The sequence below is a fragment of the Erinaceus europaeus genome, chromosome 8, assembly GCF_950295315.1.
Source record: "Erinaceus europaeus chromosome 8, mEriEur2.1, whole genome shotgun sequence".
Lineage (NCBI taxonomy): Eukaryota > Metazoa > Chordata > Mammalia > Eulipotyphla > Erinaceidae > Erinaceus > Erinaceus europaeus.
Window position 1 is genome coordinate 113,748,455 of NC_080169.1, and position 19,362 is coordinate 113,767,816.

General features: G+C 41.9%; 1 protein-coding gene across 7 annotated transcripts in view; it reads left to right on the top strand.

The window, feature by feature from the left end:
• Nucleotides 1-19,362, top strand: part of AGK (acylglycerol kinase) — a 344,250-nt gene that overhangs the window by 66,101 nt on the left and 258,787 nt on the right. For all 7 annotated transcript variants that reach the window (XR_009551247.1, XM_016192120.2, XM_060196717.1 and 4 more), the window contains 3 exons: nucleotides 5,112-5,204; nucleotides 7,282-7,314; nucleotides 12,376-12,470. Coding sequence is in view for 6 of the 7 variants with exons in the window: in XM_016192120.2 (XP_016047606.1) it covers nucleotides 5,112-5,204; nucleotides 7,282-7,314; nucleotides 12,376-12,470 (221 nt within the window). In the remaining variant the exon portion in view is untranslated. The remainder of the gene's footprint in view (nucleotides 1-5,111; nucleotides 5,205-7,281; nucleotides 7,315-12,375; nucleotides 12,471-19,362) is intronic.

Below are 19,362 nucleotides of genomic sequence, written 5' to 3' on the forward strand. Positions count from 1 at the left end.
GTGCTCAACCAGGTGTGCCACCACTCGGCCCCACAGAACTTTTTTTTTTTTTTTTTTACCTTAAACTCCGCTTTCACTTGCCCTGAAAACTCATATTTTCACACGACAGTTTCATCTCAGGACAATACCTTCAATATGTTCTTCCTTATTTTAAGAAGAAATCCATTTCCTGGGGATCTTACACGTAGGCCAGTGGTTCTCAACTCTGGCAGAATATGAAATGACCTGGCGAACTTTGCAAGTACAACCTCTCCTCAGATGCAGCTGACATGGAGTAGGATTCCAGTGCCTGAAGTCCCAGAGCGTCCCAGGTGATTCGGATGTGTGGCTGGACTGAGTCAGTGACCCAGCTCCTAGTCTGCCCCCCAAGTCATGTGAAAGAGACCCCATGCTCCTTCTGCATAACTGCCTCTGAGATGCACGAGCAGTGCTTTCCCGCCTCCTCCTTCCATCTCCTACTCAAATGTCCTTGCTTTTCCCACCAAGGATGTAGTTTCAGAAATGTCACTTCCTGTGTTATTCTCTTAGCAGTTCTAGTTTTCTTCTTTTTTTAATGAACAGTTCATATATTTCTTTAATTTTTTTTTTTTTTTTTTTTTTTGCCTCCAGGGTTATTGCTGGGGCTTGGTGCCTGCACTACAAATCCACTGCTCCTGGAGGCCATTTTTCCCATTTTGTTGCCCTTGTTGTACCCTTGTTGTCATTTTTATTCTTGTCACTGCTGCTGTTGTTGTTGGATAGGACAGAGAGAAATGGAGAGAGGAAGGGAGGCAGAGTGGGGGGTGGGAAAAGATACCTGCAGACCTGTTTCACTGCCTGTGAAGCAACCCCCTGGAGGTGGGGAGGTGGGGGCTCGAACTGGGATCCTTACTGCGGTCCTTGAGCGTCTTGCCATGTGCGCTTAATAGCTGTTGCACTACAGCACGACCCCCTAAAATCTTTTTATATATTTATTATTGGATAGAGACAGAGAAATTGAGAGGGGAGGAGGAGAAGATAAAGAGGGAAAGAGATAGATACCTGCAGTCCTGCTTCACCACCTGTGAAGTTTTTCCCCTGTAGATGGTGACTGGGGGCTTAAACCCGGGTCCTTGTGCTCTATATTGTGAGCACATAACCAGGTGCACCTGCCTAGTCCCCTCTAGTTTTCTTTTTGAAGTGTAGCATCCAGAAGTGCTTAGGGTAGTACAGGTGTGGTTTATCCTGGGAGGAGGAAAGCGGGACCAACAAGTGTCTTGTTCTGTATCCTATGCTTTCAAGCAGCCCAATGGCCACACCTTTGCTGTGACACCATGCTTTGCCATCTTGAACTCATTGTCCTTAGATCCTTAGGTCTTTTGTTACATATATCATTCTGCTTAGCAGTTTAAGGTATCAACAACTCAGTAGGGGATTGTGGAGACAGGCCCTGTGCATATCATATCTGAGTCCCCAGAAGTCCCAGGTTCAGTCCCCCAGCATCTCCATATACTGCAGCTGAGTAGTCTTCCTTCCCTCCCTCCTTCCCCTTTCCTTCCTTCCTTCCTCCCTTCCTTCCTTCCTTCCTTCCTTCCCTTCTCTTATAAATAAATAGATAGCAAAATTCAGTAGAGAGCTTAGCATTCCATATATACCCCCCTCCTTCCAGTAGTTTTCTCCTATTTTTAAAATAACTAAAGCCCACAGTTTCGGGCTCTTTCTTTGTGTTGTGCCCTCAGTGGATTTTGACACATGTATGACACATGTCCACCATTACAGTCTCATGCAAAGCAGTTTCATGCTCCTCAGGTTCCCCTGGAGACCACTGATTGTCTTGCTGCCTGCATAGTTGTCTACATTTTCACAAGCATCATATATATAGTTGGATCACACTGTAGGTGGCTATTTCAGATTGACTCCTTTCAGGTGACAGGCATTTAAGATCCATCATGGTGTGTGTGTGTGTGTGTGTGTGTGTGTGTGTGTAAAGCTCGTGTCTGTCTCTGAATAGCGCTCTTTTTTATGCATGTACTAACAGTTTTTTTAATCCGGTCCCTTCTGGAAGAAGAGCTAGATTGCTTCCAATTTGGGCAATTACAGATAAAGCCGCTATAATTACCCATGTGCGGATCTTTGTGTCAACTTACTTTTTCAGTTCATTTCGGTAAATACCGCAGCATGCAGTTTCTGTAGCACACGGGGAAAGTACGCTTGATTCCACAAGGAGCTGCCAAACTGCTTTTGGGAAGTGGCTGTTCCCTTATGCATTCCCACCAGCAGGGAATGAGATTTTCTGTTGCTTCACAGCTTCCCCGGCCTTTGGTGTTGTCAGTGTTTTGAATTTCAGTCATTCTGGTGGGTGTAGAGTGGTTTACTCACTGTCTTAATTTGTTCTCCCTCAATGACACATAATGTTGAACATTTCATTTGCTTATTTCCCATATGTGTATTTTTTTGGGTGAGGTATGTATTCAGTCTTTATTGAGTGGTTTGCTTATTGTTAGTTTTCTTGTTGAGTTCTAAAATTCTTGCACATGTTAATGTGTGCACTTAACTGTGTGCCCCACCGCCTGGCCCCGGAAGTTCGTAATTTTAAGAAAGTTCAACTTTGCAATTTTTTTCTTCTTTCATGGGTCTTGCTTCTGATGGTTGGTTTGTAATCTCATTGCTAAACCTAGGATCCCCTATGTCATGACCTGTATTTAGGTCCACAGTCCACTCTGAGTTAACATTTTGTGAAAGGCACTTTCTCAATTCACTTTTTGTAAAATTAAGCTATCCTCTCTCTCTCTCTGTTTCTCTCACCGTGACTTAAAAACATTTAGACTGTGTCTAGTTCCCAGGCTCTGCTGATACTGTCACATGGGAGAGGAGGGACCCTCTGAAATGCCTCACTGCTGAGCACATACTGATGTGCAGAAGTCACCCATTTGGGGAGCTCACAAACCGTTCTTTCAGTCAGGCTTGTTATATCTCTCCTCATTTGTTGAGTGAAAGAAAGGACCAGGAGCACTGCTCAGCTCTGAGCTTCACACATGGAAGCTGAGGCTTAAACAGGCTGACCTGTCTCCCTGGCCTTTGACATATGTTCTCTTTTTTTTACTTTTTAAGATTTTTTTAAAACTTTATTTATTTAAGATTTTATTTATTTATTAATGAGAAGCATAGGAGGAGAGAGAAAGAGCCAGACATCAGTCTGGTACATGTGCTGCTGGGGATTGAACTCAGGGCCTCATGGCTGAGAGTCCAATGCTTTATCCACTGTACCACATCCCGGACCACACTTAAAACTTCATTTATTTAATTTGCCAGGACAGAGATAACTTGAGAGGGACAGGGGATAGAGAGAAAGCAGTAGAGAGACACCTGCTGCACTGCTTCACTGTTTGAAGCTTTCCCCATTCAAACCGGGGGCTGAATCCTGGTCCTTGAGAATGGTAGTGTGTGAGCGCAACTAGGTGCACCACCACCTGGCCACAGCATGTGTTCTTTTTTTCATGATTAGTCAGCAATTTGTTTGGCTTTATATGTTAACTCTCTTTTCAGCTACCAGGGCCCAGATGCTAGCATGATGCCAACTGGACTTTCCTGGACAGACAGCCCCACCAATATGTCCTGGAACTCCGATTCCCCAGAACCCCGCCCCACTAGGGAAAGAGAGAGGCAGGCTGGGGGCGTGGATTGACCTGTCAACGCCCATGTTGGTGGTGAAGCAATTACAGGAGCCAGACCTTCCACCTTCTGCACCCCATTATGACCCTGGGTCCATACTCCCAGAGGGATAAAGAATAGGAAAGCTATCCGGGGATGGGATGGGATATGGAGATCTGGTGGTGGGAATTGTGTAGTGTTGTACCCCTCTTATCCTATGGTTTTGTCAGTGTTTCCTTTTTATAAATAAAATTTTAAAAATATATATTTTAATTTTTAGAATATGGGTAGGTCCAGTTGTAAGCCTAATGGTGTTCGTTAGACAAAGGGTTCTTTAGCCCCATCCCCTTCTGTGTGGAGTGCTCAGGTGCTTTTGGCCCATCTGAAGTAGAAATCTTTTCATTTTGCCTATGAGTGTGCCTAAAACAATGTCAGTTAAAGTGCTACTATTTGCACTGTGCCTGTTTAGTTTTAATACTTAATGCGTAGAGGGTGTGGCTTACATGGTTCTTTGAAGTCTGCATGTTTCTGAGATGAGATTTTCTCAGAAATGGTGAGGCTGAGGTCTGGTTTTAGAACCTTTAGTGCTTCAGACCTGTGTTGCTTTGTGAGCTGTCAAAGGAAACAGTGATAACCTCCTTTAATCAGGTATACGCTCCGCAGTCCACGCTACTCCATGACAATGTCAGAGAATTCCAGACTGCCATTGCTACCTTTCCCAGGACACAGCTCCATTGAAAAGGTTATTAAGGCTTGGAGAGTTCAAGACCACTCAGCTAAAAAGTTAGCAGAGTTGGTTTTAATGTAGGTCTCTGGGGCTCCTCAATCTGTATTCTCTTCATTACATCTGCTTCTCCCTATTTGCATCTGCTTGACTTGACTTCTGCTCTCCGAGGGGAGGCTCTGGGTAATGATGTTGTAGAGGCTGCACTGGACTGGAAAGAAGTCCTTTGACTAGCTGACTCTTGTCATTGAGGCAAATCAGTGGGCTTGAGCCTCACTTTTTATGTAAAGAGCAGATCATATAATTTCTGAAGTCCCTTCCAGTTCTCCAAACATACACCTATAAAAATCATTGCTTTGAACAGAGAACAAATTGCAAGGACCTGCACAAGGATCCTGATTTGAGCCCCCCCCCCCAGGGGGGTGTCGGAGGTGGGGGCTTCACAAGCGGTGAAGCAGGTCTGCAGTTGTCTGTCTTTCTCTTTCTCTCTCTGTCTCCCCTCCTCTCTCCACTTCTCTCTGTCCTATCCACTAAAATGGAAAAAATGGCCACCAGGAATAGCAGATTCATAGTGCCAGCACCAAGCCGAAGCAATAACCCAGGTGGCAAAATAAGCTGAAAACCATCGCTTTGATAACTGACTCATTTTCCTTGTCTACAAATGATGTAGAATTTGAGAAAAGACTCAATATCAAACTTCACAGGTCCTGTACTTTTATATCTTAGACCTTGTGGCACTAGGATGATCAGTTTACCGAAGACTTGGTTTGTATTTCAGACAGATTATGAGGGCCAAGCTAAGAAACTCCTGGAGCTGATGGAGAACACAGACATGATCATTGTTGCCGGAGGAGACGGAACCCTGCAGGAGGTATGGCTGTCTTGCTGTTCGAAACCATTTTAAAGGTGAAGAAAATGGAAATTAGCACAGTAGCATCAAGTGGTCATAATTTAAGGAAATGATGTCCTTGTTATCATTCTCATGGGGTTGCTGCTTTCTGAAGCAAAGATAGCCCCCCCCCACCTCCGTCCCGGTCACTTTTATTTCACTTTTATTTTTATTTTGTTGAAAGTGTGCTGCAAGGATTTGCTTTATATCAAATTTAAGTTTCATAAAATCAAAAAAGAAACATGATGATAATGAGTATGAGTTGTTTATATATATATATATATGTATATATATATATATATATATATGTATACTTATTTTGAAGACTCTTAGGAGGTATCCCTGCTGATTGTGGAATCGTAGTTTTAAACATGAGAGCTGATTCCCCCCCCCCACACACACACACACCAGAGGTATCACTGAGGCTTGGTGCTGCCACTATGAATCCACTGTATTCAGCGGTCTTTTTTTTTCTTTCTTATTTTATTTTATTTTATGTTATTTGACAGGACAGAGAGAAGTTGAGTGGGGAGAGGGAGATAGGGATGGAGAGACACCTGCAGACCTGCTTTACCACTTATAAAGCATTTCCCCTGAAGGTGGGGAACTGAGGCTCAAACCCAGGTCCTTGCAGGCGTGCCAGGACCTGCCTCCCTGAGGGTTGTTTGTTATCAATCTTTTTTTTTTTTTATTTTCTCTTTCGTGGCCCTTGTTTTTTATTGTTGCTGTAGTTATTATTGTTGTTGTTATTGATGTTGTCATTGTTGGATAGGACAGAGAGAAATGGAGAGAGATGGGGAAGACAGGGGGAGAGAAAGACAGACACCCGCAGACCTGCTTCACCACCTGTGAAGCGACTCCCCTGCAGGTGGGGAGCCGGGGCCGTTATGCAGATCCTTGCGCTTTGCACCACGTGAAATAACCCGCTGCGCTACCACCAGACTCCCTGTTATCATTCTAAACGGCAAAGAAATATATCAGCCCATCCTCACATCAGCGCCATCCCATGTCTTGTTCTCAGCACCGTTAGAGGAAGAGGTCTGTGTGCTCAGATGTATACAGCTGCCTTCACTTCACGCTTCAGGCTTTCTCTGGTCAGTGAGCCTTTCGCCCTGGACATGCTCTTCTCTTCCATGGAGCAGACTGAGAACCTCACAGGGCATGGGAAACCCTCAGGGCCCCTTGCAGCTGCTGCATGGCTCCTCAGTCATTCCACCTCAGGCACTATCATTCCTCCCTGCCTTCTTTCCAGTAGGCAGTTGCCTCCATCCTGCTGGTTTCTTCCACAGCCAGGGATCAGTAGCACTGTCCTGAGTCTGATCTCGCAATGAAGTGAGCCTTAGTAAGCTCCTGCTGAGAAGACTGTGATAATGAGCTTGTGATTGTTTTTACGGCTTTCTAATGAACTGTGAAGAGTACTGATCTCCTGCCTGCCAACAAAGAATGTAGTAGGTCTTATAACAGCCCCATTTAATCCTGAAATTCGGTGAGGTTTAGGAGAGGAAGTGACTAGATTGTTGTCAGCCTTTGGGGGATAAAATAACCTCTAATTTGACTCTGATCCTATTGGAAAATAAACTCCACCTTTTGACACATTTTCTAGTGAGGGAAAAAGGGACAACGTTAAAAAAAATCAAATTTAAAAATTAAAATTAAGTGCTAGGGGCTGGGTGGTAGTGCAGCGAATTAAGTGCACATGGCACAAAATGCAAGGACTGGTGTAAGGATCCCAGTTCGAGCCCCTGGCTTCCCACCTACAGGGGGGTTGCTTCATAAGCCATGAAGCAGGTCTGCAGGTGTCTGTCTTTCTCTCCCCCTCTCTATCTTCCCCTCCTCTCTCCATTTCACTCTGTCCTATCCAACAACAATAACAACATCAACAGTACAACAAGGATAAAGAAGGTCAACAAAAGGGAAAAGATGGCCTTCAGGAGCAGTGGATTTGTAGTGCCAGCTCCGAGCCCCAGCAATAACCCTGGAGGCAAAAAAGTCAAGTGCTGGTCTCTCATAAGGGAAATGTCATTGCGTATAATGTTTTTTCTTTTTCTAACATTTGCAGGTTATTACTGGACTTCTTCGAAGAGCAGATGAGGTGAGCTTCAAAAGAGAGTGCTGACTTTTCAGCTTTTGCTTTTTCTGTTCTTTTTCCTCTTCTCTTGAACCTCTCCCCTGTATTGTCTCATTTCCCTACCCCCTGCGTTTTTACTATAGTACCGTGGCACAAGTTGGCACAAGTTGCACTTGTTTGGATTTTAGAAAATAAAGTGCCTCCCTCTGCTTCTGTCACTGAATGCTTCTATTAGTGCATGATGACTTTTCTGCTTTGATAAACCAGAGTGTCTAATGATTCACCAAGATTACATTTAAATTATAATTTTTATTCTGGTAAAATATTTGCTTTAGGGGCCTGGCAGTGGTGCACCCAGTTGAGTGCACATGCTCAAGTGTTCAAGGACCCAGTTTCAAGCCCCTGTCCCCACCTGTGGGGGGAAAGCTTCACAGTTGCTGGAGCAGTGCTGCAGGTGTCTCTCTCTCCTGCTTTATTTCAATCTTCCCTCTTGATTTTTCTTTGTCTCTATCCAATAAATAAATAGAAAAGTGTTTAAAACTCAGTCTGGGGGTATGGATCAACCTGCCAATGCCCATGTCCAATGGAGAAGAAATTATAGAAGCCAAAACTCCCACCTCCTGTACCCCAAAAAAGAATGTTGGTCCATATTCTCAGAGGGGGAGAAATGTTAGAAGATGACTAGCGGGCTCTGAACCCCAATTCTATCAGGACCCAGAGAGAGAAGAGGAGTAAAGGAAGGATACTTGGAAGTAGTAATAGATGTAGGTGTGGCTTAGGAAAAGAGAAGGCAGAACCATAGAAAAAGAATGTGCAGGGAGTCGGGCAGTAGCGCAGCAGGCTAAGGGCACATGGCGCAAAGCGCAAGGACCGGCGTAAGGATCCCTGTTCAAGCCCCCGGTTCCCCACCTGCAAGGGATTCGCTTCACAGGTGGTGAAGCAGGTCTGCAGGTGTCTATCTTACTCTCCCCCTCTCTGTCTTCCCCTCTTCTCTCCATTTCTCTCTGTCCTATCCAACAACAACGACATCAGTAACAACAATAATAACTACAACAATAAAACAACAAGGGCAACAAAAAGGAATAAATAAATATTTTTTAAAAAAGATGAGAAAAAAAGAAAAAAGAATGTGAAAATATATATATTATTATAAATAGATAGTTACAGAAATAATAGTTAACCCATATCTGTGACCTTGGGAGAACCACTATAGTTTCCAGTGGAGTGAATGAAGAAGACACAGAACTCTGGTGGTGGGAACAGTGTGGACTTGTACCCCTGTTATCTTGTAATTTTGTAAACCAATATTAATTCACTAAAAATAACTATAATTCTTTTTTTAAAAAGTGTTTAAAAATGAAAGAAAGAAATATTTTCTTTAATGAACTCTTCTTTAAATAAATCACGACATTTATATACTGGAAAACACGCAGTAGTTCTAATAAAGGAATTAGGTGTCTAAATATCTACATTAAATCTAGACAGTGTCAGTGAAAAATCCAGGTTGTCACACCTATTAATCGTCATTGATGCACACCTGCTAAAACCTATGTAGTGTTACAGTGTAGCACTGTCTTCAATTAAAATTATATAACCATGAAAGATAGTGATACCAAAAATAGCCAAGTTGCTGAATTAGATATTTCTACCGAAGGTTTTTAAAATTCAGAAAATAAACGTACTGTTAATGAAAGCTCAAAACATATGCAGTTCAAGCATAATAATATGCTTACTGGGAGAAGATTATTTATGCACCATATGTCAGACAAAGGGATGATAACCAACATATAAAGAACTGGGGTCTGGGCAGTATTAAGCTCACAGGACATGAAACTCAAAGACCGGTGTGAGGGTCTCGGTTCGAGCCCCTGGCTCTCTTTCTCTCTCTCTGTCCTATCCAACAACAGCAATAACAACAACAATGGCTACAAACATGGAAAAAATGACCTCTGAGAGCAGTGGATTCATAATATAGGCACTGAGCCCGGCAATAACCCTGGAGGCAAAAGTAAAATAAAGTAAAATAAAAATAAAGAATTCACAAACTCAACCACAAAAGAAAAACAGGGGGCAGGTGGTAGCTCACCTGGTAGAGTGCATACTTAATCATGAGGACCCATATCCAAGCCCCTGGTCCCCAGCTGCGGGGGGAGGCTTCAGGAGTGGTAGAGCGGTGCCACAGACATCTCCTCTCCTTTTTTCCTCTTTGTTTCTCTTTTATCAAAATGAAAGTAAAAGATAAACAATGGCCTCTGAGAATGGTGGAGCCATGCAGACACTGATCCCCCCAAATAACTCTGGTGACAGAAAAACAATCCCATTAAAAAAATGAGGAGAGGATCTAAATAGATTCCTTATCCAAGAAGAGATTCAGATGGACAATGGGCATATCAAATAGTGCTCAAGTCATCCATGATCAGAGAAATACAAATAAAGACACCTGTGAGATTGAAAAAGGCAGAAAGAACAAGTACTGGTGAAGACGTGAAGAAACGTGACTGTTCTTACATTGCTGGTGGGAAGGCAAGTTGGTCCAACGCCCTTTGGGAAACAGTCTTGATACATCAGCTCATTGGAAATGGATCTACCATACCACCCAGGAGTCTCATGAGTACCTACCTACCCAAAGAGCAAGGATATGCAGTCATCCCTCCTTTATTGTGGTTACTAAGTTCCAGACTCACCCTCCATAAGTAAATGTGTGAGAAGTAGGATTCTCTGTTTATACATTTAATATCTTTTTAGTTAGAGCATAGAAAACCTGTTTATGACCTTCTAAATACAGCTCTTAATATTATTAGAGCTCTCTAGACATGACAGCCCTTTAGCTTTGCTTCCTGGTTGAAAGAGAAAAGCCTTCTCACAGATATTCTTTTCATCTTTCCGGATGGAGCAAGCAGTAGACTCATTCAAGTGTAATGGCAGGCAGCCATCTTTGATCATATCCAAGAGTTTCACCTTCTGGACAGCAAGCACCTTCCTCTGGCACTTAGTTTCATTGTCAGAAAGCTTAGAAGAAGCAGCACGTTTAGGAACCATTGAGGAGCTTAGATAAAGGTTCTCAGAAACCGCAAACACAAGGGCAAAAATGCTCTCGATGCTCAGTGATGGAGAAGTGTGTATGAGAGAAGCACTCTGATCAGCTTGGGTCCCCCACACCTGATTTCAGACTCATACAAGGAGCGGTCGAGCAGCTGTACCTGACCTTGAAGGATTTGCGGGGGTGCTCGAATACATAGGCCTGCCGTCCCTGAGGACAGTCATTTTGATTCTAATTGTAGTGCAGGGGTGTATAATTGACTCAGACCATTGAGCACGTGCTGTATCATCTTTACTGTCTCAATCAACTTTTTAGTGAATATGCTCGAAAAAACCGCGATAGAGTAAGGCGGTGACAGTCGAAGCGCAAAGTGGCGAGCCAGGGACCGTATCCAGTACTTACCTGTGCACACCTAGATTCACGGCGGCCCTATTTGTGATAGCTGCAACTTGGAAACAATCCAAATCCAAGTGCCTGGCAATAGATGAGTAGCTAAGGGAGTGATGATGCTGTGTGTATACAATGGGATACATCTCAGCAGCAAGAAAGTGATGAAATCTCATTTGCCACAACATGGATGGAACTGGAGAGTGTGGTCACATTAAGCAAAGTAAGCCAGGGGGAGAAGGGTGAATACTGCAGAGTGCCACTCACAGGCGGGATCTACACACCAAGTCAAGGGATACTGCAGGATGAACCTTTATGGACTGTGGTCTTCTCAGACTTGGAGATTCAGAGGTAGAGATGGGGGGGGGGGGGTCTGGGGAGAATCACGGAGGTTTTGGGGGATCCAGTGCCCCTTGATGGAGAAGGATAATGGCCGAATGGGTGGTGAGGCGTGGAGACAACCACTTGGGGAAGATGTGGAACTGGGCCTCTGTGACAACAGCCCTATAATTCAACATTTTCTCAAATAGGTGGGTTTTTTAAAGCATAATAATAATAATGTGGATGGGAAGAAACCACAGCAACCTCAGGATGTGGTTTTCTCTGGGAAGAGACATCAGTTCTGTCTGTATCATACATAGTTCTTTAGATGCCTGATGCAAGCATGGCAAATCATGGCATTTATTAAATGTTGGTCTTCAGTGAAGGGGTATTTATGACATTATTTCATTCTTTTTTTTTTTTATCAAAGTTTTAAATATTCTGCACATATCAGCAGGAAAGAAAATCCTTCCCAGTCCTCTTTGGCGATTGTAGATTATGTTCAGCGTAATCTTTAGGTGCCTGAATGTCTGTTTATTTGGATGGCATTTAATTGACTTAGCTTCTATGCTGTTACCCCCTGCCACCCGGACCCGCTTATTCTCCGGACTTGTTTACCTGAACTCATTTCTGAAGCACCTCACCTCTCACCGTTGTACAAATGTTTGAGACTTTTCAAGCAGAATAGTTGAATTTTCTCTGCAACATTTTCAAATCATCTGAGATCCTGCTACACCCCTTGCCACAATAGCATAAAAATTCCTCTTTTTTTTTTCTTAACCCAATTTCTTTCAACAAGTTGTCATTAATCAGTACCCAGGTATTTCCTCCAAATTCAAAGTGCTATAGTCTTCCTCAGCTGCCTCATTGGAAATCATTCATGAGACCAGGCAGTGGCACAAATTTAGAAATGAAAACTATACCAAAGGGGCCAGGTGATGGTACACCTGCTTAAGTGCACACATTACAGTGGGCAAGGACCTGGGTTCAAGCCCCTGGTCCCCACCTGCAGGGGGAAAGCGTCACAAGTGGTGAAATAGGATTGCAGGTGTCTCTCTGTCTCTTTCCCCCTGTATCTCTCCCCCTCAATTCCTCTCTGTCTCTATCCAATATAAATAAATAGATAGATAGATAGATAGATAGATAGATAGATAGATAGATAGATACATTTAAAGAAAAAGAAATCATTCATCCAGGGTCTTGATGTAGGTGTGTGGAAAGGAAGGTGGGGAGGCTGACGAGAGCCAGTTACTTAGTCTTGGTAGTCACGTCTGTGCCTCTTGTTCAGCATGACTTTCAACTTTCAATAAAACTAAAACCCTCTTTTGTTCTTCCAGGCTACCTTTAGTAAGATTCCCATTGGATTCATCCCGTTGGGCCAGACCAGCAGCTTGAGCCCCACCCTCTTTGCTGAAAGTGGAAACAGAGTCCAGTAGGTAGTCTTCATGGGGTGTGAGCATTTCATGGATAAACATGCCTGGGAGTGGGAACAATCTTTTTTTTTTTTTTTTTTCCCCCAGAGCACTGAGCAGCTCTGGTTTTTGGTGGTAAAGGGGACTGAACCTGGGACTTTGGAGCCTCAGGCAATGAGAGTCTCTTTGCATAACCATTATGCTATCTACCCCTGCCCAGAACAATCCTTTTTCATGTGAGTCTTGATAGCTGGAAACTTTAGATCACTAAAGGAAGGACCTAGGTCAGAGCTGAAACTTTTCAGCTCATTGGGAGGTCACCCTACTGGGTTGTGGGACCCTGGTGCTGTAATATTAAGTCCTCAGGTCACACATGAAAATGAAGACTGATGTCCTTGGGTCATATGCAGATAACATCCCACATCCAGTCTGCCCTTGAATTTCCCGCCCCCCCCCCCCCCGTTAGTCTTCACTGAAGACAGATTTGTACTCATCATGTGTGTAAGCATATGTGGTGACTAGAGAGTCGGTCCCTTGTGAAGACTAAACTAGTAAACCTTGACTGCATTAATTTTAATATTGTCTGTAGCTGCAACAACTAAAGATAGTCACATCATTCTGGGAATGCCTCAAGTGGAAGGTTGTATGGATAAAGTAGACAGAGCAACCAGAGGAGTCTTAACAGTAAAGCTCTAGTCTTTCAAAATATAAGGCCTGACTTTGAGTCTTGGCTTTGCCAATGATTCATAGTATAATCTTGAGCAAATCATTGTCAGATTCTGATAATCCCTTGCCTGTTCTCAAATGTAAGCATTATAACACACTGGGGGATGCCAATAAGAAAACATTTGTTGGCTGAATTAATTAAAATCTTCTCATGATGTTTCTGGAATATAACCTTCTAGAACCAATTGCAGTAGTTAATATTCAAGTGATTTTTGTGGGGTTTTTTTGTTTGTGTTTGTTTTTGGTTTTGCCTCCAGAGTTATCACTGGGGCTCAGTGTCAACATTATGAATCCATTGCTCCTGGAGGCCTTTTTTTTTTTAATTTAATTTTTTTTTCTTTATTGGGGAATTAATGTTTTACATTCAACAGTAAGTACAATAGTTTGTACATGCATAACATTCCCCAGAGTCCCATTTAACAATACAACCCCCACTATGTCCTTCATCATCCTTCATGGACCTGTATTCTCCCCACCCACCCACCCCAGAGTCTTTTACTTTGGTGCCATACGCCAATTCCATTTCAGGTTCTACTTGTGTTTTCTTTTCTGATCCTGTTTTTCAACTTCTGCCTGAGAGTGAGATCATCCCATATTCATCCTTCTGTTTCTGACTTATTTCACTCAACATGATTTTTTCAAGGTCCATCCAAGATCTACTGAAAACGGTGAAGCCATCATTTTTTACAGCTGAGTAGTATTCCATTGTGTATATATACCACAACTTGCTCATCTGTTGTTGGACACCTGGGTTGCTTCCAGGTTTTGGCTATTACAAATTGTGCTGCCAAGAATATATGTGTACACAGATCTTTTTGGGATGGGTGTGTTGGATTCCTTAGGATATATCCCTAGGAGAGGAATTGCAGGGTCATAGGGTAGGTCCATTTCTAGCCTTCTGAGAGTTCTCCAGACTGTTCTCCACAGAGGTTGGACCAATTGACATTCCCACCAGCAGTGCAGGAGAGTTCCTTTGACCCCACACCCTTTCCAGCATTTGCTGCTGTTACCTTTTCTGTTGTATGACATTCTCACAGGAGTGAAGTGATATCTCATTGTTGTCTTGATTTGCGTTTCTCTGACAATCAGAGACTTGGAGCATTTTTTCATATGTTTCTCGGCCTTTTGGATCTCTTCTGTGGTGAATATTCTGTCCAAGTCCTCCCCCCATTTTTGGATGGGGTTATTTGTTGTCTTGTTGTGGAGTCTGGCAAGCTCTTTATATATGTTGGTTATTAAACTCTTATCTGATGTATGGCATGTAAAGATCTTCTCCCATTCTGTGAGGGGTCTCTTGGTTTGGGTAGTGGTTTCTTTTGCTGTGAAGAAGCTTTTTAATTTGATGTAGTCCCATAGGTTTATACTTGCCTTAGTCTTCCTTATAATTGGATTCGTTTCATTGAAAATGTCTTTAAAATTTATGCGGAAAAAAGTTCTGCCAATATTTTCCTCTAAGTATCTGATAGTTTGTGGTCTAACATCCAAGTCCTTGATCCACTTGGAATTTACTTTTGTATTTGGTGAAATACAGTGATTCAGTTTCATTCTTCTGCATGTTTCAACCCATTGTTTCCAACACCATTTGTTGAAGAGACTCTGCTTTCCCCATGTAATAGTCTGGGCCCCTTTGTCAAAGATTAGATGTCCATACGTGTGGGGCCTCATTTCTGGGCTGTCAATTCTGTTCCACTGGTCAGTGTGTCTGTTCATGTTCCAGTACCAAGCAGTTTTGTTGACAATGGCCCTATAATACAGTTTGAGATCTGGGAGTGTGATGCCTCCGGTTCTGTTCTTTTTTCTCAGGATTGTTTTGGCAATTCTAGGTCTTTTCTGGTTCCAGATAAACATTTGTAGCATTTGTTCTATTCTCCTAAAAAATGTGCTTGGGATCTTGATGGGGATAGCATTAAATTTGTAGATGGCTCTGGGTAATATATTCATTTTGATGATGTTAATTCTTCCAACCCATGAACATGGAATATCTTTCTACTTCTTTGTGTCTTTTTCAATTTCTTTGAGTAGTGATTCATAATTTTCAGTATACAAGTTTTTCACTTCTTTGGTTAGGTTTACTCCTAGATATTTTATTGTTTTTGTTGCTATAGAAAAAGGAACTGATTTCTGGATTTCAATTTCTTCTAACTTAGTGTTTGCATAGAGGAATGCCACTGACTTTTGAATGTTAATTTTATAGCCTGACACATTACTGTATTGCCTGATAATTTCCAAAAGCTTCTTGCTGGATTCCTTAGGTTTTTCCATGTATACTACCGTGTCATCTGCAAATAAGGAGAGTTTGACTTCTTCTCTTCCAATCTGTATGCCTTTAATTCCTTGCTCCTGCCTGATTGCTATGGCAAGAACTTCCAACACTATGTTGAATAGTAATAGTGATAGTGGTCAGTCCTGTCTAGTACCTGATCTGAGGGGAAATGCTTCCAGTTTTTCACCATTGAGTATGATGTTGGCTGTAGGTTTGCTATATATAGACTCCACTATCTTTAGGAATTTTCCATCTATTCCCATTTTTTGTAGTGTTTTGATCATAAAGGGATGTTGTATTTTGTCAAAGGCTTTCTCTGCATCTATTGATATGACCATGTGGTTTTTGGTCTTGCTTTTGTTGATGTGGTGGATCACATTGATTGATTTACGTATGTTAAACCAACCTTGCATGCCTGGGATAAACCCCACTTGGTCATGATGAACAATCTTTTTGATATACTGCTGTATCCGGTTGGCTAGAATTTTGTTCAATATTTTTGCATCTATGTTCATCAGAGATATTGGTCTGTAGTTTTCTTTTTTGGTTGTGTCCCTGTCTGCTTTTGGTATCAGGATGATGTTGGCTTCATAGAAGCTGGCAGGGAGTATTCCAGTGTCTTCAATCTTCTGGAAGACTTTTAAAAGTAGAGGTATTAGTTCTTCTTTGAAAGTTTTGTAGAATTCATTTGTAAAACCATCTGGTCCAGGACTTTTATTTTTGGGAAGATTTTTAATAACTGTTTCAATTTCATTAGCTGTGATGGGCCTGTTCATGTTATCCACTTCCTCTTTACTTAGTTTTGGAAGTTGGTAGGTATCTAGGAAATCATTCATTTCTTCCAGGTTCTCTAGCTTGGTGGCATATAGTTGTTCATAGAAGCCTCGCATGATATGTTGAATTTCTGCAGTGTCTGTTGTGATAACTCCTCTTTCATTTACTATCCGATTTATTTGGGTCTTCTCCCTTTTTTTTTTGTGAGTCTGGCTAAAGGCTTGTCGACTTTGTTTACTCTTTAGAAGAACCAACATTTACTTTCATTGATCTTTTGTATGGTTTTCCTATTCTCAATGTTAATTTATTTCTGCCCTAACTTTAGTGATTTCTGTCTTTCTGGTTGCTTTAGGATTCCTTTGTTGTTGTTCCTCTAGGTCTTTAAGATGTGCAATCAGGCTGTTTATTTGTGCCTTTTTTTGTTTCCTAATGTGTGCTTGTATAGCTATGAACTTCCCTCTTAGGACTGCTTTAGCTGTGTCCCAAATATTTTGATAGCTTGTGTCTTCATTTTCATTGAACTCTTGAAACATTTTGATTTCTTCCTTGATTTCCTCTTTGACCCAGAAGTTGTTAAGAAGTGTACTGTTGAGCTTCCACATTTTGGGACTGTTACTAATCTTTTGTTGATTGTTAAGTGTTAGTTTAATTCCACTGTGGTCTGAGAAGATGCTTGGGATGATTTCTGTGCTCTTGAATTGGCTGATGCTGTCTTTGTGGCCTAACATATGGTCTATCCTTGAGAATGATCTATGTGGATTTGAGTAAAATGTGTATTCCAGTTTCTTGGGATGAATGACTCTGAAAATGTCCAATAGTTCTAGTTTATCTATCTCTTCATTTAGCTCCGTTATGTCTTTACTGATTTTCTTCCTGGATGATCTGTCAAGTTGAGAGAGTGGGGTGTTGAAGTCCCCTACTATGATTGTGTTACTGTTAATATATTGCTGTAGTTCTTTCAGTAGAAGTTTGATGTATTTAGATGGCTTCTCATTGGGTGCATAGATATTAATAATTGTTAAGTCCTCTTGATTGACTGATCCTCTGAGCATTAAGTAGTGTCCATTCCTGTCTTTTTTAATCTTATCTATTTTAAAGTCTATCATGTCAGATATGAGAATAGCTGTTCCTGCCCTTTTTTGTGGGCCATTGGCTTGTCTGATAGTTTTCCATCCTTTCACTTTAAGTCTGTGTTTGTCTTGTTGAGTTAGGTGAGTTTCCTGTAGACAACATATTGTTGGGTTGTGTTTTCTGATCCATCTTCCTACTCTGTGTCTTTTAATAGGTGAATTCAGGCCATTGACATTTATTGATATCAAAGATTGAAGATATTTTAACGCCATTCTTGTAGAGTTTTAGAGTGTTTTGATATATGTCCTATTTGTGGTGGTCTGGTTGTTTATAGGAGACCTTTCAGAACTTCTTTCAGGGCAGGCTTGGTGATGGTTGCTTCCTTCAACTGTTGCTTGTCTGAGAAGGTTTTGATGCTTCCATCTAGTCTGAATAACAGTCTAGCAGGATATAGTATTCTTGGCTGAAAGCCTTTTTCATTGAGCACTCAATAGATATCTTGCCATTCTCTTCTGGCCTGTAGTGTTTGTATGGAGAAGTCTGCTGCTAATCTTATGGGTTTTCCTTTGTAGGTGACTCTTTGTTTTTCTCTTGCAGCCTTGAGGATCCTTTCTTTATCCTTATTCCTTTCCATTCTAAGTATGACATGTCTTGGTGTCTTTAGGTCTGGGTTAATTCTGTTTGGGACCCTCTGGGCTTCTTGAATCTTTATGTCTTTGGTGTTGTCTAGACTAGAGAAATTTTCAGCTATTATGGCCTGGAGAATGCTTTCTTCCTCTCCTTGTCTTTCTTCCTCTGGTAAGTTAATAATGCGTATATTGTTTCTTTTGAAGTCATCCCATAGGACTCTGTTGTTGTTTTCAGCATCTCTTAATCTCTTTTTGAGATCTCTTACTTCTTTTTTAGTTGTCTCTAATTCATCTTCAATCTTGCTAATTCTGTCTTCAGCCTCATAGATTCTATTCTCTCTGCCCTCTACTGCTTTCTGGAGTTCATCTATTTTGTTGCCCTGCTCTGATACTGTTTTAGCTTGATCAGTTAGTTGCCTTCTTAGCTCAGCGATTTCAGCTTTCAGCTCTCTAATAACCATGAGATAATTAGAATTTTCTTCCATATTCTCATTTGTTGTTCCTGCATTTCTGATTACAATTTTTTCAAATTCTTTACTCACTCCTGTTATTATTTCCTTAGCTAATGTTTGTATGTTGAACTCATTGTTTTGTGCTTCACCCTCTGGAGGACTTTTAGCTGGACTCTTGTCCTGGTTCAAGTCTCCAATATTTTTTCTTGTTGTTTTAACCATTTTATATATTATGTTATGAGTTCCCTTTATCAGTACTTTTCAAATTATTGATCACTATTGCCTGGATTGACTTGTGTCTAAGTAATTTAATTAAAGGGTTTACCGTGGTGGAAGTTAACAGTTTTTTCAATCCCTGAGTTGGAGCTCAGTGGTGTAAAAGCCTCTTTTTTTTTCTTCCCTGTAGGCTATGGGAGCCTTAGGTCTTTTAAACTATCAATAGGCTTCTTAGCTTAATCACTGACTCCTGACCAAGAGATAAAGCAGGGTGTGGCAGAGATAATCCAGTGGTTATGCAAAGAGACTTTCACAGCCCCTCAGCTATGCCACCGAGGTATAGGTCTTCTCCTGAGTTTCCCGGTTAGATCTCTGTCCCCTGGTGTCCCTCCCTGTTGCTGCTCCAGATTCTGAGGGTAGTAGCAATGGAGACTCAGAGTTGCACTTGGTGAGTCTCTGGGGAGTCCTTTCCTCCCTTCAGCTGTCCCCTTGTTGTGGAACAGACTGGAGGTGGTGTCTCCACTGATAAACTGTTGAACTGTTAGCAGTCACTTAATCTCTCCTTAGGCCCCTCTCTCCTCTCTGTCACCAGCCACGCGTGTTTGTACTCACGGGTGATTTACTGGGTTCCTGTGGTTATTCTAGTCCTGTCTTGTTTCGGTCCTGGGTGGTCTCCTTTGGTATTCCTAGTTGATCCGGGAGATGAGATGAGAGGAGAGGAGAGGAGAGGAGAGGAGAGGAGAGGAGAGGAGAGGAGAGGAGAGGAGAGGAGAGGAGAGGA